Source organism: Anolis carolinensis, chromosome 1, assembly GCF_035594765.1.
Source record: "Anolis carolinensis isolate JA03-04 chromosome 1, rAnoCar3.1.pri, whole genome shotgun sequence".
Lineage (NCBI taxonomy): Eukaryota > Metazoa > Chordata > Lepidosauria > Squamata > Dactyloidae > Anolis > Anolis carolinensis.
Genome location: NC_085841.1, coordinates 324,472,746 through 324,498,260, shown reverse-complemented (window position 1 = coordinate 324,498,260; position 25,515 = coordinate 324,472,746). Strand labels below are relative to the sequence as shown.

Here is a 25,515-nt window from a genome sequence, read left to right as displayed (position 1 = left end):
GTGGCGCTTGTGAAGTTCCCTGGCATCTTGACATCAAGAAAACACACAGTGCCTGTATACTCCCCCACCTCACCTCTCAATCAATTTCTGTCCAAATAGAGCTACAAGAATGCATCTCTCCTGCTGCAAAAGCAACACTGGCCTTTAATTAACACATAGCAGTTTATTTAGAGGAATTATGGCTACACACAGCAACCTTGCATTTGGAAAAGCAGAGAACAGCTCTGGCCGTAGTGGCAGCTTACACCTGTGTGTTCAGCAGCTTGTAGGGTTTTTTCACAGTTGCCTCTTGTCTCTGCTTTGCGCAAAAGAGAGCAATTAATTTTAGAAGATTAAATTGAAGCAGGAATACAAAAAAGTGGACCCCACTGGCAGCTGCTGACAAGTAAAACAATATAGAAGCTCCATCCTCATTTGTCTGCTGACCTTTTCCCTCCTTCACCAGTGTCATGTAAGGCCAGCTGCTTTATACAGGATGGAGGTGGGAAAAGTTGAGCAGTAGTCTGCTCCTACTATTGCACTTTATGTATGCTATGAGTTGCTCTAATCAACAAACAGCATACAAATGAAACCACATCACCAGTTAGTCATTTACCATGGTGGCCAATAGCAGATTTGCAAGGAAAGATTTAGCTCGTATCCACCTATGATGATTTTCAAAATGGAATAGCTTTTTTCAGGAGAGATGGAACTGGATTAGATGTAGAATAATTCTGCCTTTACTATTCTAAATCTTACCTAATGCCTGAGATCTTACACTGAAGTTTTGCAGTCCAAATCTCCTCATGCAAAGATCTGCCATGGTAGTGCTGTGTAACCCTTGTGCTGAATAATGATGTTGCACAACCGAATGTATTCCTGAACATGCAAACAACCACATATGTGAATACACATTCACATCTAAAAGCATAATAGCAACACATGCACACTCCCTCTTCTGTAATGCAGATTTTTTTGAACTAGATCAAAAGATTCAAACTGTTTCCACTGGGGAATGTATACACAGATTAGCCACCCAACTGTTTCTGGTCAATAATTAATCCTATAATGTTTGCTAATCCACTCAGCTTGATTTCTCCCCTATTAAAGACCAGAAGTCCCTGGATGTCATCAGGACATCTAGGTTCAACTTCAGATCTACTTCAGATTATAGGGCTGGTGTAGATGAGCACTCAGTAAATGTTCTAAGTTCTGATATATATCTGCAATTGAACAGAACCTTCATAATAAAAACAGTTTACTCTAGAGAAGAACTGCTGCTGCTGCTGCTGAGTCTTTTAGTCGTCTCCGACTCTTCGTGACCTCATGGACCAGTCCACGCCAGAGCTCCCTGTCAGCCGTCACCACCCCCAGTTCCTTCAAGGTCAAGCCTGTATAGTATATTATGGTCTATGGGAAATGTTTGCTGACACCAGGGGGTCAATTATTCTTATCTGCCACCACCATTAATTTTTCAAAGCACAAAAAGTGCCTCATACAGTTCAGAATCTATCATATTTGGTTAAAAATATATACACCAAGAGTTGGTGTCCTTTGTGTATAGTCCTTATTGAGGCGAATCCCCTGACAGGTTTTGGGAGAAGGATAAAGAAACTTAATTATTTGGTAAAGATATCAAAATTAAGTCAAAACAAACTGGAAAACAGTATGTTCTATACAGATGAATGGAATGGAAAGAACATCAACAGATGTCACTTACTGAATGTTTTGCTAACTTCTTCTGCAGTCTAGTTTGCCACTGGACAGCTTGCATGACGATGGCTTCCCATCTCCTTTCAAGATTTACAATGATCAGCTGCATTGACTGATGATCTGCATTCAGATGGCAGGTATCCTGATTGTCAAGGAGGTGCTGGCACAAACGCAGGACTGAGCCCACCCCTCGCCGTCTCTGCTTAATTTCACAGCACAGTGACTGTGGACAGAAAAAGGGTCCATGTCAATGCATTACATTTTATTAAGATTTTTTTAAAAAAATATTATACAGACATTTGCAGAGTACCATGGTCTTTGAATGAATAACAAAGTGAAAAATAGTTGTATTGTAACCAAATGAGATGCTTTTATGATTCAAGTTTAGCTACAACAGGAATAAGATGCATGGCACTCATAAATTGCAAACTATTTCATTGGATGCATAAGATGATGAGGTTGCTTTTGCTATCACAGACTAACGGGATTTCCCACTAGAGAAGTCCTTTTCAGATTGGACCCCTAAGTTCCACAGCTCACAAACCTACCATCCCCCTCCTGCTGGACAGTTCAGATTCACTCCCACTTCCCCAGCAGCTGCCAGTCAAAACCATCCCAGGGCTGATCCAGCATTTGTGACTCTGGATTGGCCCTGAGATAAATGGTTCATGTAGAGTCTGCCATAAACATCATTCCAAGAACCATCTTATTGATCTCTATGCACCTCAAAACATGCATATCTGTTAAAAACCAGAAATTAAAATTGTCTTTATTTTGAATTTTTGCTTTCTTCCTAATTTCTGGAAATGTTTTTGTTAATCCTGTTTTTGAAGGCTTTAACATTGTACACACTCTGCCTAAAATGCCTAAGGTGGCCCTGCTGGGATGCTTGTTGGATTTGATTCTGAGTCCCCCATGTTTAGCTTCCCTTTCTCCAATAGGAACTTGTTTGTTGTGACTGTGGTTCTATTTCCTAAAGTTTGACTTTAGAATCTCCACTCTGACATGGCTGCTGAATGTGTGCAACTTTGCTAATGCTGACTTTGGAATGCTTAACCTTGCTACTGGCACTTGAACACTTGAAACCAGGTTATGCTTGTCAATTCTATAGTTCTCTTTGATCTTCTTGCATACATCCACAATCAACATTGCTATATTAAGCACATGCCAAAGAAAAACATGAAAGAAAAAAATGCCACAGGTGAATCTTTCACCTCCCTCTCGTGTTCATATTTCCTTCTCTCAATTGTGGTGAATCTAATATTTTTTCTATCATATCATAACATGGGAGATTTCTTCCCATTCCTAAGTTGACACATATAAAACGTGTAACATGACAGCATCTGTTTCTCTCTGCATGATGCTAGACATGAAAGTACATAATCCCTTGAGAAAAATCTAAGCTTTTTGGTTTTCTTTTAAGGAGAATGTGGCGGTACAGGATGCAGAAAGGGAATTAAAGTTCACAATGAAAATAGTTCTTTTCTTGTGAACGATCAGTACTGCTTATAGATACTGGTGCCTAAAAACCACTGATTATTGTAATATGCTAATTGACACTATTTCCAAAAAGAAAAACTAAATATCACCACTGGTCAAAATATACTCTTAAGAGATATAATGGATATTGTTATCTCCTTAACATAATGAAAAACAGGCACATTCCTAAACCAACTTGAGTGGTGTAAATGCCTAGTATGTGTATATGAATATTATTTTTATGCCTTTGGATAATGAGAAAATCTTAATTGAAAATCTTCAACAAAAATATGATTATATCCATACTATATCATTACCTACTAATCAGGTTCTTCGGTATACTTGGACTGTTCCAACAGTAACAGTTTGCGTATTAATGAACAAAGGTAAACAAGACAATGCAAACTCATTTAGAATGTGTATTTTAATGTTTAAAAATATTTGTGTCCAAAACAGTAATCCCAATAACGCTTCACTGCACGATGTTTTAAAACAATTAAGTAAATTTCATTGTAAAGTCAGACTCTCATACAGATATACTTATTAACAAATGTATTCTCTACCTGTTTCCATCATCTCATTCTGGTAGAATCAAAATCCCATTATTTCTGAAATGAGGGGCTCTCTCCCCTTTATATTTCTGAATGTTAAATAAGTGGAATGACACATTTCAAAAGCTGCTATTTATAACTAAATAGGCATAAATAGCCATGACCATGATTATTCAGTTCATAGTAGTGCAGCATTTCCACATGTTCCCTGAACATATTCCAACTTACTTTCCTGAGGTTTATTACTATCACTTAATTTTCTATGGGAAGGGAGATGCAATATTAAAGCAGAGGTTCAGGCATGTTGCTTTTTACACACAAACTGTGCCAGAGTTGCAATTTACATAACCAATTTACATGTCAGCAAATGTAACACTACATTTGCTGAATAAAACAAAAGCCAAAATCCACAAAAGAGGGAGACATTTGTTGGCCAACCAAAATGCACAAAACATATAACACAAGCCTTTGAAGCTCCACTGGCTTCTTCATCTGGCAAAAGGTGTTAAAATCATACAGAACAAGAGCTTATTTGATCATGCCCACTCCCAACAAGGTACTGAGGGGAGAACTTAAGAAGCTGTATCGTAAGTCCAGGAAGGTAATACCAACCCTCATAGCATCCAAAAACAGACACATGTGGGTGTACAGGAAACCAATCCATTTGTATACCACATCGCTAATGTGCTATCAGTCTATGTATGCTGTTTCAGAAGTAAGTCACATTAGGTTAAATTGGATTTACTCCCAAGTAAATACACATAAGGTTTTTTCACAGCCATTTACCACTTTGTCCCCTGTGTTATACCTAGATACTACTTTTGTTAGAAGCCTGGAGGAAGCTGAATGGTATTAGATGACTCCATGGTGTATAGATTCCACATTAGTCCCAGTCAATTTTAGGTTGTGATCGCAAAGCCTCTTGATCATGTATATTCAAAACATATAGAAGATTTAAAGTTTTCTGTGAAATTCCAGTCATATTTACAGTTCTTGCTGTGGTAAGCCCTATATTTTAAAAACTAGTCACATGTGCTTCATAATTTAAAAAACCAAGGTTTTCTATTACAAGCGTGAAAAGGATAACTAGTTCTAAGTTATTTCTCAAAATCATCATTATTATCATTGCTACCATGTCCACTACCAGATGCTACACACTGGACATAAATAATGATGTGTCACTTTCTAAGGAAAACTCTAGGTTCTTCAAGTAATTTCAAAGTTAAAGGAAAATGTCAACCAAAATTAGGACTTTGCCTAGTTGCCAGTGGCAGGAGCTAATCTGAATCGAAGCTAAATATTCTATATGCATGCAATGAAGTGCAAGAAACAGTCACTGAAAAATGGCATGATTAAATGGCACAACATGTGATCATTTGCCTTCAATTATATCAATGTATCTTCTTCTTCTTCCTGAGGAGTCAGGCAGAAATATTGTTTTTTAAATGCCGCTATTAAATTGGGCGCCAATAATAAAATAAATGAGAGTCCTAATAAGCTCATTTGCGTAACATACATCATACACTACAAACTATTCTCTCCAAACAGCTTTGCTCCTACATTTGTCTCTTGATTGCCATCCGTCTTGCCCATAGTGCAAGGTTTTTAAAGCCATACTGCTGCTTTCATGGCCATTCATTGGAAATCCTTTGTACAACTTTCCTGATTAACCCATTTGAGGTCCTACATGCTAATTATAGGGACGGGGGGAGGTTTGCTATAATATCCTTGCCGTCAGATTTTATTAGGATGACAGTTGAAGAAAAATTTCAGACTGACATTTTGGAAATACCATCTAATTGCAAGTCAGAAATGTAGAATGGCACTTTCAAATAGATTATGAGTTCTTTCACAATAGAGAACTGGTTTCTTCATTTAAAAAACATATCTTTTCTAGCATTATCCACTAAATTGCAGCAATGAGCCTTTCCTTGCCAAGGTTTGCTTCTAAGAGTGGATCATCTCACCCTCGACTTTGGAAATGGCATGTGACACTTATTATTAAAAATATCCAGGTCTCTAATGAAGAACTTACTTTCCTTTTCACTGGGAAAATGCAAGTGCTATCAAACTATTTTTAATACACATTTATTTTAAATAGCTTTTATTGTTTAGGAATTCTGCTTGAATCATTGCTGTGCAATTTGAGTAATTTAGGCACAACTACCCCTGGCAAATAATGAGCTTTCAAATAGATATACAAATATATTGTATTTAAATGATTTCAAAAAAGTTAAATGTCTTGCATTGCTAGCCAATAAATATCACCTGGATTTATCTCAGCTTGAGTCCAAAAGTACAATCTATGGACAGAGACCGATAATAAGTCTCAAACGTATGCTTTTAAAAAAAGGTTTTTATGCACAAAAGCTATGATTATCTAAGCATGGTGTTTTACATTTCTTGATGCCGCTTCTTAGGTTGGGTTAAGTACTTTTAAAAATCTTTTATGTTTAAAACATATATTTTGGCATGCTGCTATTTAGTCCATGTTCCTTTGTAATTAGTAATGCAGAATACATTTCTCTTTCTAAATTAAAGATGCATTTAAAATTCTAGTCATAAAAAACAATATTTAAAATCAAGTTATTCTGAAAGGAAATTATAATAGGTTACAGATTACTTATATCATTACAGAAATGTTGGCATCTATTGCAGTATCTCCCTGGAATAAAAATACAGTTTTGTCAATAATCTGTTAGAACATATCCATTGTTTTAAAGGTAACTGCTGTCTGAAAACTAAACTAGTGCACATTTAGGAAAAGAGACATTTTTGAAAAATGGGAAAATATTCTGGCTGGGAATTTAAAAGCCTTTAAATGATTAAGAACCAACGACATTTAGAGGCTTGAGCCACTCTGAGTGGAGATTATGTGTATTTTATATAATGCTTATGATTATTATGTGTTTTTAGCTATGCTTTAACCCACCTTGAGCCCCAAGGCAAGGCAGATAAGAAATACAATTACTATTATTGTTGTTGTTTATTTGTTCTGTTGCTTCCAACTCTTTGTGACCTCATGGACCAGACCACACCAGAACTCCCTGTCAGCCGTCGCCACCCCCAGCTCCTTCAAGGACAAGCCGGTCACTTCAAGAGTACAATCTATTATTATTATTATTATTATTATTATTATTATTATTATTATTATTATTAGGTCCTACATGCTAATGATTTTGACCAGAAGTTGGGAAAACATGACCCACTGGCTCCAAAAAGCCCCCCTCTCCCTCTGCCATTCTTTTTCAGAGGACCTCTGGAGTCCCCAGCACATATATCATTTTTAAGCTATAGATATGTGTCTGGAATTCTTATTAAGCCATTTTGATGCCACAAACTAGATTTATGATTTCACAACTTGGTTGCTGTGAGTTTTCCGGACTGTATGGGCATGTTTCCAAAAGCATTCTCTCCTGATGTTTTGCCCACATCTATGGCAGGCATCCTCTTAGGTTGAGGGGTCTGTTGAAACCTAAGTAAGTGAGGTTTATATATCTGTGGAATGTCCAGGGTAGGGGAAAGAACTCTTTTCTGCTTGAAACATGTGTGAATGTTGCAATTTGCCACCTTGATTAGCATTTAATGGCTTGCAGTTTCAAAGCCTGGCTGGATGCTGCCTGGGAAAATCCTTTGTTGGGAGGTGTTGGCTGGCCCTGATTTATTCTTGTCTGGAATTCCCTTGCTTTTTGAGTGTTATTATTTGAGAACACAGAAATGCTGGACCACTCTAACAACTACCATGTCAAACTACACAAAGAAGCTGTTGAAATACAAAACCATGTGGACAATTTCAACAGAAAGGAGGAAACCATGAAAATGAACAAAATCTGGCTACCAGTATTTAAAAAAACCCTTTAAAATCAGGGCAGTAAATAAAAATGATCACTAAAAAAGCAGGGGAATTCCAGACAAGTATCAATCAGGGCCAGCCAACACCTCCTAACAAAGGATCCCCCCAGGCAGCAACCAGCCGGCCCTTGAAACTGCAAGGCCATTAAATGCAAATCAAGGTAGCAAATTGCAACATTCACACATGCCTCAAGCAGACAAGAGCTCTTTCTCCCACCCTGGACATTCCACAGATATATAAACCTCACTTAATTAGTTTCCAACAGACCCCTCAACTTCTGAGGATGCCTGCCATAGATGTGGTTTAAACGTCAGGAGAGAATGCTTCTGGAACATGGCCATACAGCCCAGAAAACTCACAGCAACCCAGTGATTCCGGCCATGAAAACCTTTGACAACACATTGATTTCACGACTTTTTCATTTGCACATTAACAATCCTAACTATTGGCACTACCACAAATACCCTGAAACCCCCTGACAAAAGCCAGGTAGCCATACTGAACAAAAGAGTTCTGCAGTGACAGAGAGTAGGAGATGTTGAAAATTCTGCCTCATTCTGCAATTCCACATCGTACTGCAGCTTGCTGGAGGAAGGGAACTAGATGAATCATCCTTCCAAGCCCCACTAACCAGCACTGCTGAACATCCTTGCTTGGTATCACTGAGTGGTTTTAAGATGTATATTGGGGTTGATCAGGAGAGGTAGTGTATTAGCTACAAGTCCCACAAAGGATCTCCTATTTCCCCCGTTGACTGTTTTGATTTCTAATTTACCTCTTGGCTAAAAAAAGAAGTCTCCCTAGATCTGAAACAACCCAGGAAATCCATAAACATGTTCGCCAGGTGACAACATATTTTTATTTTTTAAAATCCAAAGGCACAGCAGGTGGGATCCAGTCCTCAAGGTCTATTAAGAGGCCAATGTGTTCTCATCCCAACCCCAGAAATTATTTACTCCTGAGTTGGGTCTTCCTGATAATTGCATGTGTATGAAAAGAGAAGACAGTAATTTACTACGGTGAATTAACAGGAAGTTAAACTTTTTGATTGTAACCACTTGATAAATATCAAATGCTGAGGAGCATAGTGCCATTCCCCTGTTTTTAGGATTTCTGAGAAATTAATTTCATCACTTGACAGAATGGAATAGAAATGCCATAGTAAACAATTCCTTTTAAATCATGGTTAACTTGCAACTTGTTAAGTAGACTACTGTAATTTTGGTTGTATTTAACAACAAGGGAAAGCATTACATTCAACGTTTACTTGCTTGAAGCAACTCTGGAAAAGCCAGCTTGTCAAATATATTATTAGGTTCACCTTATTCTGGGAATAAGATGAATGTAAAACGATGACAGATCACTAAATAGTTTTTTTAAAGAGAGAGAATGCTAAGGACAGTAACACCCAATTCAATTTATTTAATCACTTCTATTTATATCCTCATTACAATTTCAGGGCAGGTAATAATATTAAAGCACTGCAAATGCAATATCTGTAATAAAACTAATAATAACTAACACTGAGAAAAACAAATACACAACAGGTGCAATGGAAATAGTCATACCCCATGACTATCTCCTATGGCTTTGTTTGTAAAACTTGAACAGAGTAAAGCTGAGGTGAAAAAAAATGGTATTTGAATGTCTTCTACACACACAACTTTGCTGAATTCCTTAAGCCCTCTAGGACTTCAATCCTATATAGTTCAGCACAATATAGTAGTACTGCAAGTGGACCCACAATATAGTTAACCCTATATCACTGGGCGCCTCCAGAGGTCTCGGTGCTGATGTAGTAATTTCACAGCCATATGCTTCTCTGGTCTTACTGTTACTTATGGGGCACAGCATGGAATGTGAAGAACTCATGGAAACTATTAGTAAATTGTGTGGGGCTCTGAGTGCTGCAAATGAAATATCAACCTCCACAGAACCCAAAAAGAACACACATGCTTAAGGTCAACTTATGCATCTATATCTCCCTAACAAAATGTCAACTAATTTTGGGTTGAAATATTCACCCAAAAAAAAGCCAGCTTTCGTTTTTCCTGTTCCTTAGACTGATATAGGGAAACTATTCAAAACAGAAATATTACAAAAAGTTGAGGCATATTTTGGACTTTTAAAGTCATACTTCCTGTGGTAGTTGAGCTAAGGAAGAGAAAAGGAACCTTGACTGAAAACCATGACAACTTCCTATATGTTCTGTCTGCACACATTTGTGAGGTTTGCATATTTTGCACACTGTTTATGCTTCTCTTTTAAAAATTCACAGCCTAGAGTTTATTGTTGTTGCAGCCTGTTTTATTAGCTCGTTGCTTACTCTTGATTCATTTATATCGTTTGACTATATGGACAATTAGTCTTCAAAAATGAACCTGCTGTGATGTTTCCCAAAGTGAGTATTTAATGAACAGGCTCTCATTGAAAGTACTTGCAGCCACAGATCAATTTCAGTGTAAGAAAAGGTGTGGGACATCATATGCCAATCATACATTTGACCAGGACCATAGCCAGAAAAATGGGGGGGGGGGGTTGAAACCTTCTTTAGCGAATCACGAAGAGTAGTTCCATAATGCAAAATAATTCAGAAATCAGGCTCCGTCGATAAACTTCAGTGGACATTCAAGACAGATAAACTTCAGTGGATACTCATGGGGATTTGGTTAATCAGTTGAAATTCATGAGTAAGCCAGGGGTTTTTTAAAACCTGAATTTGGGGGGGGGGGGGGTTGAAATCCCCCCCCCCCCTTGGCTACAACCCTGCATGTGAGACATGCTGGTAACCCAACATATCTCTGGGAAGAAATGCCTAAGATACAATACTAAAACAAGACCAGCTAAAACAAGACCTTCTCCCTACAGCTTCTTCCATTAACTTGAGAGAGGGAAGAAGGCAAAGATAAAATCAGATTGCCATCTCACAAAACAGCATTCTGCCAGTAAATGTTTAAAAAGATGTATGAGACAGAAAGGCAGGCAGAGCTAATGGCAGGTACTCATCCCTGTTTCAAGGACCTTATCATACTGGGCTTTGTTTAGCCGCTTATCGCGCTGGGGCTGCTTTTTGCAACAGTTCATGATGGATCCCATCAGAGAATGCAGGCCAAGGCCCTGCCCCATCTGTGGATGAAGTGATGAGAAAATGTTGGATTCTGCTTCCTTGCAACCACAGTAAGCTATGTGTCTTTTGGGTAGCTTCCCTCGTCTGATGGGGGAAAGGGCATTTTGGCAACGTGTGTTGCCACTACTCTTTCCCCTGTCTGATAGGGTCAGGAAAAGGTTCCTAATGTGCCTTGTCCAAATTTGATGGGGAAGGAGCGGGAGTGTGTGGGTCACAGCGAGGTACTACACGTGCCTTCCGTTTCACCAGCAATTGCCACCGAAACGGAATGGGGAGTCCCTTCCTTTGTTTTTCATGATTTTTCTCCTGCTGAATTAGACTGAATTCTACTTTCTGGATATTTGGGGTTTGGGAGTCTGCTGAGTTTTCCTCAGTCCAAACCTTAGCTTGGATGTTCAGGATTTTTCCCCCCAAAACACACTTCTTAATAACCTGTCGTAGAATACTAGTTCTGGTCTTTTATAGAAAGACACCACCTTGATATATTTACTCATATTTTCCTAACAACCTGTTTTGGTTATCAAAATAACTGATATATGGGCTATAGTTGAAGAGGATTTAAAAGAATCACTTGTTTCAGGACATGGCAGATGGGCTTCTGATAGGGTCACTATTCTGACCATACAATACTGATACTGAAAAAAAAACCCTTAGAATCATCCATGATGATGTCAAAGGACTGGCTTAATAGCATCGAATCAAGAAAATGGAAGAACTGCAATTGTCTCTATAAATCTACTGTAAGTCTAAACATTTTGCATTGGAGGCCTTCTTCAAATATCTCTACCAAGTAAAATCAAGTATTTGGCAAATAATGTGTACAGTACTAATTTTGAGTACATAATTACACGGATCTCATTACAGTGGGCTCTCAGTATCTGCTGGGATTTGGTTCAAGACCCCACTCTCCAAATCCATGGATGTTCAAGTTCCATTATATATGTGTCCCTTATATAAAATGGCAAACAACTCAGGACCTTATCATATGTCCTCCATTTCTACACACTGAAAATGACGCACAACTTGTTATGTGGGTTACTCTGTCTTCTCTCAAGACAGAACGCCACAGAAAGAAGATGATTCCTCTCACTTCTTGCACACTTTGTGGAATGAGGTCTTCAGACCTGTGAAATGGACCTGTGAAATGGCAGGAGTATGCTTACACATCAGTGTAGTGATCAGTGTATGGCATAATCAAGGCTTATTTTTTGAAATGTATTTTCAAATATTTTTGAACCATGGTCGGTTGAACATGTGGATGCAGAAGTCATGTATCTGGAAGGCTGGCTGTATTAATTAGAGCTAGTTAGTTACTTGGGACATTTCTGGGGTGGGAGGGACTAAGCAGATCAGCAGAATAAGGATTGTGCTACTTTTTGTTATGGTTTTTTGTTTTGCTTTTTAAATCGAAAATTTATTTCATTTTCACACTTTTATACCATAAGAGTGGGGGGAAAGACCAAGGAAAGTATAATAAGTTGATTATGGAGTTTTGTTAGTAAGGTAGGTCTATCCATAAGTCTAATGTACAGCCAAGAATGAGGAAGAGAAAGGTATTGTTACACATATTCTATTTTTAAAAGCAGTTCCATTCACAATTTCTTTTGCTTAGAAAAAACAAAAAGAATTAGGTTTTTTTAAAATTTCATTTGTCTTTCTCACTGATCTTTTTTCTTATATTATCCCATCTTTTTCTTATCTTCTCCTCTGGGTCTATACCATTAGTATTTTTCCTAGTTATTATACTTATACATTACATTTTCTATTTTCCTTTACTTTTAATAATAACATTTCTTTTATATTTCTTAGAGACGATTTTGTTTGTTAATAATGCCTGTATAAATGGTAATGCCTATATAAATACTCATTAGCTTGGTCCATCATCTAGCCTTCTTTTATATCAGTCTCTCTCTCTCTCTCTCTCTCTCTATATATATATATATATATATATATATACATACAGTAGAGTCTCACTTATCCAAGCCTCACTTATCCAAGCCTCTGGATAATCCAAGCCATTTTTGTAGTCAATGTTTCCAATATATTGTGATATTTTGGTGCTAAATTTGTAAATACATCAATTACTACATAGCATTACTGGGTATTGAACTACTTTTTCTGCCAAATTTGTTGTATAACATGATGTTTTGGTGCTTAATTTGTAAAATCATAACCTAATTTGATGTTTTATAGTCTTTTCCTTAATCCCTCCTTATTATCCAACATATTCGCTTATCCAAGCTTCTGCCGGCCCGTTTAGCTTGGATAAGTGAGACTCTACTGTACACACACATACACACACACATACACACACACACACACACACACACACACACACACACACACACATATATATATATATATATATATATATATATATATATATATATATATATATTTGTGTGCATGTGCTTCTATAATTTCCTAAAAGTCTAAATTGGTTCCCTTGTTTCACCTAGGGCAGTGGTTCTCAACCTGTGAGTCCCCAGGTATTTTGGTCTACAACTCCCAGAAATCCTAGCCAGTTTACCAGTTGTTAGGATTTCTGGAAGTTGAAGGCCAAAACATCTGGGGACCCACAGGTTGGGAGACACTGACCTAGTGAAAAAAACAAAAATTCTGTATTATTCTTCCTACACAATCAAGATAATTTAAAATGTAACACTACCATATAAAAGTAAAAATTAAACTGCCACAGTGCTTGCTGAAATAAAATTTTGTCTTTTTCTAACTATTATATGTACAGTATACCCTCTATAGGAATGTACTAAAGGTTTTATTATGAAACCATAATTTGCATAAAATAATCGACACTAATTATGTTGTATTTTTAGCTAAGTAAAATGGGTTGAATGAAACCACAGCAGGCTTATCTGATGGAGTTCTTGAAATTGTTTTAAACACATCTGAAATACAGGTATTATACACTTCAGGCTGTTATGTACATTTTCCCAAGAGGCAAGTGGAGATTTGAAAACATACTTCCTATGAATTTTAAACTTAATGAGATGAAGATAGCATGCCTTTGTTTGCTAAACCTCTACAAAAAAGTTTTTACCTCAGCTACTCTGTGATCGTTTTCTATAGTCTGATAGCTCTGATTTTAAAAATAAATAAAGTATAACAGTATAACAGAGTAAATGGATGAGGACATTGGTCATCAACTTGTTTTGCTTCTTTGAGAAGGAAATTTGAGGTGGTGGATCAAAACCATGTCTTTACATAGCCCTCAGCCAAGTAGTAAGTAGTCACCTGTGCACAGGTCTTTGAGAGTGCAAAGATTATGGAGTGTGGCCATTAGCAAATATATTTATTAACAAATGGGAAAAGGAAAAACAGAAAAGAAATAAACCCTCCTAGAACAAAAATCCCACTAGCGATAGGGATGGATTTACCATTAAGTAGAGTGTATTGGTTGCCTGAGACAACAAGTGGTCAGGGAGAACCCTTTGAACTTTCTCTCTGTTGAAGGACAGCGATCTAGATGTCCTTGGGTCTCTGAACTAGGCTGCAGTGCCAACACAATGTCACACTCTGCAAATGTTGAACTAAGTTTCAGCAGTCTGCCCACATTGGATATGCTAAGTGGCAGCATCTCTCCAAGCTTCTAGGCAGTTTTTCCTGTCCTAGCTGGAGGTGCCAGAATTTAAACTATGATCCTTCTGCATTGCATACATGTGTTGTCCTATTGAACTAATTCATTTTTTTACTATGGTTGCAGGATTGTAAGCCACAGCTTTGGAAAAAAAACCCACCCTCTTTCACATATTGTATAAATTTGTTTAGCACAGGATATTAAAGAACGTAAGAATGACCTTCTCTTATCAGACAAACAGTCTGCTTGTTTTGAACAGCAGCCGAATATATGCAGCTGAAAATTCAAGTTGGGTTTTGAAATACTTGTTTAAATTAATAAACAAATAAATCTAAAACTAATGGGTATCCCCATACATTGCAGCATCAATTTATTTCATAGAATATCTCCCTTGCTGATACAGGAAATCATACAAAAGATGAAAGTGAGTGTATCATATATCTTTACGGAATGCCCTTAGGTATAAAATACTCACAAAATGGCTAATGTATAGGGAAGAAGTGTCACATTGTAAGTAGAACATCAGTGGCTTAATGCATCTAATACTATCTGTATTTACATTTTGTCCTTATTTTTCTTACAAAACATTCTAAGGCCATCAGTGGGCAGCATAACAGCAAATGGCTACAGTGAAGACTGAGGCTCTGATGCTGTAGGACTGCCTGCCAAAGCCACTGGCAAAGTTGACAGCTTTAAAAAGTAAAAGAAGGGGGGAAATATGTTTATAGAAAATGGCAAAGACAGAGAGAAAGGATAAGAAGCCCCCATAATGTCAGAACTGTAAGCCCTTTTCTTTTCCTTCTCCTTAAATTGATTCAGTCCTTTATTTCCTTTCTTTTTTGCTCTCCCATTGCTTCCCTTTCATTTTACTTTAGGGGTTTGGGCCAAAATTACAAAGTGCCAAACATGAATTCAAAGCCAACTTAATACCAACAGACAAGAACCACTAAAAGGAAATAAAATATAGTTTGCTGTGGGGAAGCAAACAAAACAAAATAGAACTTGAGAACCTTCCCACTGGCAATAGACACCTAGGCCATATCAGGGGTATATGAAACAATAGTTAAGAAGGGAAACTAGAAGGGCAGGCAAGGAAAACACCAGGAAGATCCCAGACTGGACCTGAAGAGGAAAGCAAGAGTTGGGTCCCAGTTCCTAACCCCAAGCCAATTGGGACAGGAATATGGTCAGTATGGTTCATGTAGGTATAGTAAAGCTAGCCCATTCACACTATATAATTATAGCACTATATTCAACTTTAACTGCTATAGGAACATCCCATGCAATTGTGGGTTTTGCAGCATTCCATAGGATGTTACGATTGCAGTTAAAGTAAAATATATTTGTAGAGTGTGAATGGGCCTCAAAGATTGGAAAAAAAACTTTTCTGAACCCCGTGTCCTAGTATAATAGTGATTTCTGGGTTGGGGATTTCTGGGAGTTCTCCAAAAAATAAAAATTCCAAACCTTGAGCCAGACAGTGATGTTCTCCCACTCAACCATCACATGAACCCGGTTGACTAAAATCTTTATAGTTCATGAGTTATTCTCCACAAAATATGCAGATGGTTTTCTCCACAATTTTAATATAGAATAAGTTCCTGATTATAGCATTTTCTGAACAGAAAATAATATTTATGCAGATAAATTATGTTTTTTTGCATAGAAAACCCTATTTGCTATGTAAAATACAAATGTGAACTGCAAATAGTATTTTAAAACTATGATGTTTTTAAGATTTTCTCAGAGTATAAAGAAATTCACTTGATCCTCGCTTCAAAATGAAATTATTGAAGAATTTCATCCCTACTCAATAAGAGGAGAGAACTGGATTACACTTCAAGACTGGCGATGTTGCTGTAATTCAAAGATTATATGCATTTCCCTTTCCTCTTATTTACGCTAAACCTGTACAAAAAGAATTTATGGCTTTATGTGATAAAACTATGCAATAAGTCTTTGTTAAATTGAATGCAAAATATACAGAATTAAATATGAAATACAAGAAAATAGTTATGAGGAGTCAAGATGCAAGGCTGAATTATTTGATCCTTGTAAATGCTTATACACAGAAAGATTTATAACATTAAGTTCTACTATTGAAAAACCAATCTCCTCCACACAAAATGTGGAAGAAATTAAGTGTGTATGATTGAATATGCAAGTACACGGAAGTAACACAATTATGCTCTTCATAGTTTATTTTATTCCAGAAAGCAACTCAATTTGTATCAATGCAGTGTGTGTATGTGTGTGATGCTTTTTTATTACCTTAAAGTATTGGAGTTGTTTCTCAGCATTCATTGTTCCTTCACTTTCTTGCCTCAGACAGGAATTGAAGATAAAAAGCTCAGTATCTCTCAGCCACCCCTTCAGCTCTTTGATCCTGATCTCCAGCTGCCTTACCAGGCTGCCGCTTTCAGGTGAAAGCAGGTCACGTGGACCTAACCCACTGTGCCCTACCATTGTGTCTTGGATCTTCTCTCCTAGGGTTTTCTAATGGAAAAGAGAAAGAAATCACAGATTAGTCTTTGAAAGGATGTGCATCTGATAGCTGACCAGCAGTATCCTTAGCTAGATAATACCAATATTAGTCATTTTTATGCCTTCTTGACGTCATTTACAGTGCAGTACTACGCATGTCTCTAGAAACCTAAGTCCTACAGAGTTCAGTGGGGTAAGCGAGTCAAGGCATGTCGGGCCATGAGATTTTAAAGCCAACACCCAATTTGAGGGATGATTTCTTTTGAAATCACAAGAAGCAAGCCATGAAGATGTTACAATAATGGTGTTGCAATGCTGATGCTTATTAAGTGGGATACATTCAGCATCAACCACTCAATATACCTAAGAAATTAAGAAAAGATATATGCACATCTTTCAGGCCAATGCTGCCACCCTGACATTCTCTCCACTTACCCTGAAGACTGTAGAAGATGAACCAGGGCCTGAGATATGCTAACCCAACACATGGAACTAGCTGGTCTTGCTAGTACCCTCTTTAAGAGCACATGCTGACTGTATGGCCCAGGTGTTACTGTGATGTGGTTCCAGCCCTTATCAGTGTAAACTAGAGCAGTCCCGCTAAATCATAATGTACATTCTATTGATTCAATGGATTTTGCTAATTATGATAAAGAATGAATGGTAAACAAACCAAAGACCAAGTGACAGATTAGACTGCAGGCCCATATCCAATGTTAGCAAATACTTCTCCATCGAGAAGTATCCTTGGGAAGAAATGGCTTTTCAGTATAGAAGGGAAAGGATGACAAAGTGCTTAACCATGTCGCAATCAGTTTTCACACTAAAAGCTTACTTTCCCATCTGTTTTTCTTTTAGAAGGAAACACCAAGCTAGAACACCATTGGGGGGATGGGGACTGAGTTTCAGGGAAAGTAGCTCTTCCTCCTTCAAGGTGTTTGAAAAAAATGGAGATACCATTGGGTACCATATAAGAACTGTGCCAACAATACCAAATGAAAATCAAGGTTAAAGTTTACAATCCTCAATTTGTTGTGATAATTTTCAACCCACATTCTTCTTCTGATTTAAAACAGAAACTGGGAAAGTGCGACTGTAGCTCATTAGAGTTCACTGTGTATCAGAAGTAACCAATGGTTGTTTTAAAATGATTGCATTTGAGATACAATTATTATGCCATGGTACAGATGTCACAGAAGATTCTTTCATTGTTATGGTATCTGAAAAAACATATTCTATTTGTTGTTATCTAGTTATGTGCATTCACTTGATTATATCCTGCTTACCCTGAAAATTGCACAGTGCTTCAAAAAAATCACTTTTTGGATTAGAATTTCTAGAACTGCCTGTCAGCATGGTCACTGGCTATGTTGGCTGGAATATTCTGAGAGCTGCAGTCCAGAAAAACAACTTTTGGTTCTGTGAATTTGCAAGCAGCTTGACTTGGAACAAATTTAGATAAGAGCAAAAAGACAATGTATTAAAGACTCTGTTTGACTTTGCTTTTATGTTTACCTAGGGAAAATAAGGATATTATCAAGGCTGTGTGAGCAAGTACTTGGGAACCGGACCAATGTCCATTCAGGATGAAGAAAGCTAAGTTCCAGAAGCTGATCCTTTATAGGTTGTACTAATAAGTTAATCTTTGAAAAGGCAGGGTTTGGATTAGCCCTGTTCAAGTCAGTGGGATGACTATAGATGAAGTATCTTGAGAATTTACAGTAGAAGGGTAAGCTTTGAAACACATGATGAATTAAATCAACAGATACTCATCTGTTCTAAAGCACTGTGCAAATAATGTGTTTTGGGAGATCATTACGGAAAAAACAACATATTCTTGGCAACACCCTTCTATTTTGATGGCTCAAATATTGATAATTTGAAGGCTCTCAGTGGAATTCAGCTTTAGCTATTGTTTTTATGCTGTAACAAAAGTAGCAGCAGGAGGTGAAATCAATGCCCTTGGAGGGTAGGGTCACAAAAAAGAATTTATTGCCACTTTTTTGTTCTGGAACAGTTTGCAATCATAAATTCTTCATAAACAGAATACTTCAGAGAATGGTCCGCCTTCATAAATATACGACAGAGGACATCAATTTCATTTAATTCACAATTTGTGTCAGCACAGCAGATGCCAATGCCTGCCTTGATAGGGTTGTTTAATATGCAATTGAGACTGAGTAATATTCAGCACAGGGGACAAAATTTCACAGATTAAACTGTACGCACCACTGACATTTCATTCTAATGTATTTCCATTCCACACTGTTCACCTTAGATGAAAGTAATATTAAAAACCATATCTCTCTATTTTACCATTGTTAGAAGTCAAAATCCTTGTCTTTAATTTTTTTCATGCCAATTAAAATGTAATCATGCCAATTAAAACAGTATGCCTAGTGTTGTTAGTTTCCACAGTGTTTTTCTTATTAAATTAAAGAAAACTCAATCAAAAACTGCTTATTATACATGAAATTTCATTTAAGAGGAAAAAGCAACTTTTCTGTAAATGCAGAAATTAATTTGAAAAAGTGTTATAAAACTTATCTTGATCTTAGCATGCAAGAAAGAAAGAGTCTTTAAAATCCATTTTAAATGGCTGTGTAGTGTTTTGTTTATATTTTAAATTCTGATTAATGTAATAAAAATGTTGATTAATTGATCATATAACCTACCAAGGGTAACCAACAGTTAAGTTAAGTTGATGAAACTCTTAGGCAGAGACTGTTGAAATGTGTACAGTCAATTCTATATACTCAAGTAGCATTTCAGTTTGTGCTTCTCATGGAGTAACTTCCCAAAAGTTTGCACTGAATCCCCACCGTGAAATAAAGAGACCAGACACAAGATGTGGAGAAATAAATGGGCCATTTATTGACCTATTTAGAAAAGCTGGTAATTGACTAAGTAACTAGTTGTGGGGGGGAGCACTGTGGCATGGGTAATGGTGTGAAGCCAGGTGTGAAGCCTGGGCGAAACATCTGACCACGGGGGCACTCCACATTCATGGTTTGCTATCCTGGCCGGTCATTACAGGAAGGCCGTCCCTGGGAACCTCCCTCCAAGCTATAAAGCCCAGTAGGAGAGAGGCAAACCCCTCCAAGGTAAGCCCTAAAGGAGATATTTAGGTGAGCCCCCCTAAGGCATAGAACCTACAGAGGTAAACCCAAAAATCCTCCTTCACCTCAAAAAGAGGGGTGCCAAGATGTATGCCAATCAAAGCTCTCCCACCCACTTCCTGCCAGTGACACTAGTTATGACAACCCCACCCACCTAAATTCCTCACTCCCAGCAGCTTCAAGATGGGGTAGGCAGAAAAAAAACCCTCTCTGAGGAGGGAAAAAATTCCTACCCAGCGCTAATGTGATCAGCATAACTAATATTGAACTGAAGGGCGGGAGGGTGGGTTGCTCTGCAGGAAGGCCAAAAGGAGAGGGGAAGGGGCTACCTGCAGGAAGGTTCCTTAGGCCCCTCCCCTCTGCCGACTGGCACAAACGGAAGCCAGAAGTCTTTCACAGGGGGATTCAAATGCCCCCCTCTGTCCATTGGATTTGGTCCCTTCTGTCGGAGGTGTGTGATTTTTTTTTTTTTAATTCAACCCCCAAACCCTCAATGGCTGTGCTGTCTAGGATATTCTAGTAGTTCAAGAAAGTAACTTTTCCAAATCTTCCCCTTCCCATGTCACACACTTAGGGGGCCATGCGTAAGAGAAAGTTATATATCAAAATGAAGTAAATCCGAGGATCAAATGGGTGGCTCTGTGTTTGCAGATCACATTAATGTAGTGAGCAAGGTAACGAAAAAGTAATAAGATCTGTATTCTATTGAAATCCCCATCTAATTTTGAGCTACTGAATCAATTCTTGAAGAGTCAGTGAACACATGAATATTCTGTTATTCAATGTATCTACTATACTTGGATTACCAATAATCTAAAATGGTGTATTTCACCATTTTTTAAAAAAAATCCAGCAGATTGCTTGGGCACTAACTGCAAAAAACAAACTTTCATGTAAAAAAGGACAATTAACTCTAAAATATGCTCCTTTTTCTACTTCCCAGTATGATACAGTTTGTTCTAGATCAGATGTGGAAGTTGTGCAGCCTGTGGGTTGCATGCAAACCTTTGGGAGGTCCCAACTGCACCCAAAATCATCAACATCTCCTCTTAAGCACCTTCTTTTGTTGAAAAAACACACATGTTTTCCAGTGTAAAAAGTACTTGAGTTTCAGGTATACCATCCACTTGAAAACAGCAAAGTCTCTGCTCTAAAAGGCTTTAAAGGTGAGTGGGAGTGATGTGATCTGGTGGACAAAATGCTTACTGTAGCAATACACCCTGGTGATCTAGTGGAGGTTAGGATGGTGTCATCTAGGCCACTAGGCTCCCAAATGTACCTATCCTTTTTTGGTAATTGGGAAGGCTGATCAGGCATAGACTATTTCAGTGGTTCTCAACGTTGGGTCCCCAGATGTTTTGGGCCGACAACTCCCAGAAATCCCAGCCAGTTTACCAGATGTTAGGATTACTGGGAGTTGAAGGCCAAAAACATCTGTGGATCCCAGGCTGAGAATCACTGACCTAGTTTTAATTGAATTCCATAAATAATGGCTGGTGGAATCCATCTCAATGGGGTTTTGAATCTGTTCATTTTAATTTGACTGTAAAAGGAGTTATACAAAGTATTAACCACTATTCTGAAATACCAGACCTCCTTTAGGGTTCCTGCAAATCTCGGATAACTTCTAAAACTGTATTGAGATTGAAGCCACTAAACTGACACTGAATTCTGTTGCTCTTGAAGGATCAGCCCCACAACTCCAATGTCCTCTTGGATGTGGTCTAATATCAGGCAAAAAAGTAGTAGCAGTGATTTTTCATGCTTGCTTTGGAATGTAGGTTCAGATTTTCATATGTTCGTCACATACTGTATACATCAACTATTGTAGCATTTATTTTACTGTCAAAATCCTGAGAGACTGTTGCCAGATATTAGTTGGCTGTCCCTCTCCTAATTTAGTTGAGCTTGTTGGCTTCTGATTCTGTTTTTGTTCCTGTTTGTTCTGATGTCCTGTCCTTTTTTGAGTATCACTAATGTACTTATTTCTTTTGATTGTTATGTTTTGTAGTATTATATTATATTTTATTGCTTTTAGTATGCTACCTTGTGTCCTCTTTTAAAATCAAATGTAAATTTATATTAAAATATAATAAATTTACAGTAATATTTTATTGCATATCCATTTTAATTTATAATCTAAGAGAGAAGAAATGAAAAATATTAAAACAAGCTTTAACAATCCTATTTAAATTTCCCCAGTAGTTTGGTATAGACTGTGTTCTAGGACTCCATGTGTTGCAGAAGAGGAAAATCTGCCCCTTTACTTTGGGAAATCTGACCCTTTACTTTGGGAAATTACTTATAGGAAATATAAGCTGAAAAGATGTTGCTGCACACCATGTGTTTTTTAAATAATAAACTATTTTTTTGCTATGTTAAGGAATCCATACAAATTTTAAAAATCCCATTATCATCATAAGCATTACTAAACTAAATTAACTGAAGTTCTCCATTTAGGATAGTGAAATGATAAAACAAACATGGTTTTTAAGAGTTCATGTTTATGGTGTATAAATATATAGAGACTGTTATTTTTTAGAAAATACCCTTTATTCCTAAATTATCTTTTAAACAGCCTGTGAACACATGCTACCTTGTGATTTGTGCCCAGGAATAATTATGCAAAAGAATAAATAATAAAAGTGTCATACAGCAGTCAACAACCATGCTTCCTGCATCATACATTTTTGGTGTTTGGGTAAAAGAATAACTATATTGCATTTTCTAGCAGGTTCTTATATCTCATGTTTGGCTGAGACTGAACCATTATAGCATGAAATGAATTATATGCAACCTTTTCTTTTCTTTTCTTCTTTTCTTCTGCTTTTGTCAAATATGAGCAGAATATTGCAGCATGAAACATCTCCTAACTGCAACCTCAGACTCAAGACTTTAGATTTATATAAAATTTGCATATTTGTTTTTTGAGCCATCAGTGTGACCTGAAATATGTAGTGACATCCCCACTTTTCATCTTAAGGGTATAGTAAATAGTTAAAGAGTAGATGTCTCTAACATGTACCTTCAGAATAAATTCTATTAACATTCACTCAAGCATGACAGTCAGTGTATATCAGATATACTGCATTATAGTTGACTTGGTGCAAACCCATAATACATGGCATATTTTACTTACAATTTTTTTGTATTAAGAACTAAAATTATTAAAAGACAAGACAAGCAAGAAATAAAAAAATCAACAGACAAGGAAAATACTATGCCCCTGCATAATAGCATAAGTAGCTTGTTTGAAATGTTTGTAAGTGAATTGAATAAAAGAGATATTTGTGCTTCAAATTAGAAATCAGACAGACAGCATACTTCAAGACACAAAAAGTACACACAACTCACAAACAGTAATAAAAATGCAAATACCCCAAGCAGCTCCCATTTTTCATTAATTGAATCCACTTTTTCAAGGAGATCGTTGGGTAGTGACACACCACTTCTCTTAAAAGCTTCAACTTTACTCAGAAGTTCCGTCTTTTTGGGGTGTCTGATTGACATCTCCACACTGTACCTCTAAAATAAAAACAAACAAATTAGCAATAAGAAGAATAAAGGTGTTTTTTTTAAATCCATTATTTAATTGTTTGACATTTGAGTGACTCTGGAGAGAATGGTAAACATTACACTGGGGAGAATTGCATGGGAAGGTACTTTAGGAGTAGAATCTAATGTTCCCTTGTGATCCAAATTTCTTGGAGAAAGCCGATATTGTTTTTCCAGTGCTTTCCAACCTCAATTTATCTGTTTGGATCCAAAGAGAAATTTTAGGTACAAGAAAGAGCCTGGTTATGCCTAGGAGCTATTTATAAAAATTACTTTGATCACCAGATCTATCTCTAAAAGTACATCAGCTTCAGAAGCGGCTGACCATGTTGCATGAGAGAGAAGGGAATGCTTCTTGTAAAACTCAAACCCAACTCAAACCTTTGTTTAGATAAAAGTAGTGGTGCAGTTCTTGGTTCCCTGGATGTAATTGGATCAAATGTAAAACCCAAGGTGGCCCTTTTGGAGTAGGATCAGCCACTTAATCTGCAGAACATGGCCATTGTATTTTTGATCACACCATAAGGGTGTAGAATTAATGCAATTTGATGCCATTATTATTTCCACAGCTCAAGGCTATGGAGTCCCAGAATTTGTAGTTGTTAAGGCACTCTTTGGCAGAGAAGGCCAAAGATGCTGTAAAACAACAACTCCCATGACTTCATAGCATTGAACCATGACAGCTAAAATAGTATGAAGCTGCATTTATTCTATAGCATTGATGCACCTTAAAGAAAAGTTATGATTCAGTCATTGTCATTTGTTTATTTACATTTTATTCCTCCCTTCATAATTGTCTAAGGAGGCTAACAATAAAAGGAAAAATTTAAAATGAAATATATAAAGTATCACAAAAGCAACCCATTTAAGATAAGGGAAAGATATAAACATGTCAAGATCAAGGAGTTGAAACCAGTCACATGAAAACCAGAGGCAGAATAAAAGAATACACTAACACCCACCACTCCACAATACAAATAAACAGGTAAACAAGAGTCAACAAGTTCTGGAAAGTCTCCCTACAGTGGGAAGCTACCAGAAGAAGGGGGTGCTGCACAACTGGAATATATCCAGAAAGACAATCTTAGAGGTTCCAGATAAATGGACGGATTAGATGAAATAAGACAGTCAATGCTCATAGTATGATTAATTACCTTTCATAAACATAGCATGGGTAATTTCAGCAATCTTCTTCCTACTGTGATAGTCTTAAAAAACCTCAGAGTTTTCAAAGGCTATTTGCAATTTGAGTCTTTTTCCATGGAAAATTCGCTAATGTTTGTTTTGTATGGAAATCAGCACTTTCTGCATGGATAATAATATTTCAATGCAGACATACTAATTCCTGCTGTTTTCTCTGCAAATCTACCATAAGCAATGTTTTTTTGTTTTGTTTTGTTTTTTTGCAGAACAAATCTCCAAGTACAGCTTTTTTTGTCCAGAAATAATAAATTTTCTGTGCAGGATTTTCTATTTTCTGCACAAATTAACCGTTTATGAATTTTGTGCAAAATAAGTGCTGTACTGCAAGGATTTTTGTCATAATTTCTTGACATTTGAAAAAGCGTGCTTTTTAAAACCATTTTTGAATATTTATGGATATTCCTCCCATCTATAGTAAGTGGGAAGGGTCATATTTTTTATGTTGAGAGCATTCTCGCTCTCTCTGTCTCACACACATGTACACACTTTACAATTAAAATACGTATGGTTACAAAAGAGGGTTGTGTACTGCTTGGAGCTTGTGGGAACATCTCAAGTAATAGTTGCTTTGCACCAATTCTGGGGATACGCAGTGCCCACAAGAAGAACTGGATATTCATAAAGTCGAGTTTATTCCTACTGCAATTAAAATGCTATCCTTTCTCAGAAAATAGAGTGGAAATTCTTTTTTAATGGGGGAAAGTATATGCACACATTCAGGAGTATTATTAGAGTTGAGGTGTCATGATTCTCTAATCTCCTTATCCAAAGTAGTCCCCTCCAGATGTGTTGACTTACAATTGGCCAGGCTGGAATGATGGAAGTTAAAATTTATACAGCCAGAGGGTCCCAAATTC

The 25,515-nt window shown here is 37.1% G+C and overlaps 1 protein-coding gene across 8 annotated transcripts in view; it reads right to left on the bottom strand.

The window, feature by feature from the left end:
- Positions 1-25,515, bottom strand: part of akap6 (A-kinase anchoring protein 6) — a 337,540-nt gene that overhangs the window by 31,854 nt on the left and 280,171 nt on the right. For all 8 annotated transcript variants that reach the window (XM_062968252.1, XM_062968251.1, XM_062968253.1 and 5 more), the window contains 3 exons: positions 23,279-23,425; positions 16,569-16,793; positions 1,700-1,915 (listed from right to left, as the gene is read on the bottom strand). In XM_062968252.1, coding sequence (XP_062824322.1) covers positions 1,700-1,915; positions 16,569-16,793; positions 23,279-23,425 — 588 coding nt within the window. The remainder of the gene's footprint in view (positions 1-1,699; positions 1,916-16,568; positions 16,794-23,278; positions 23,426-25,515) is intronic.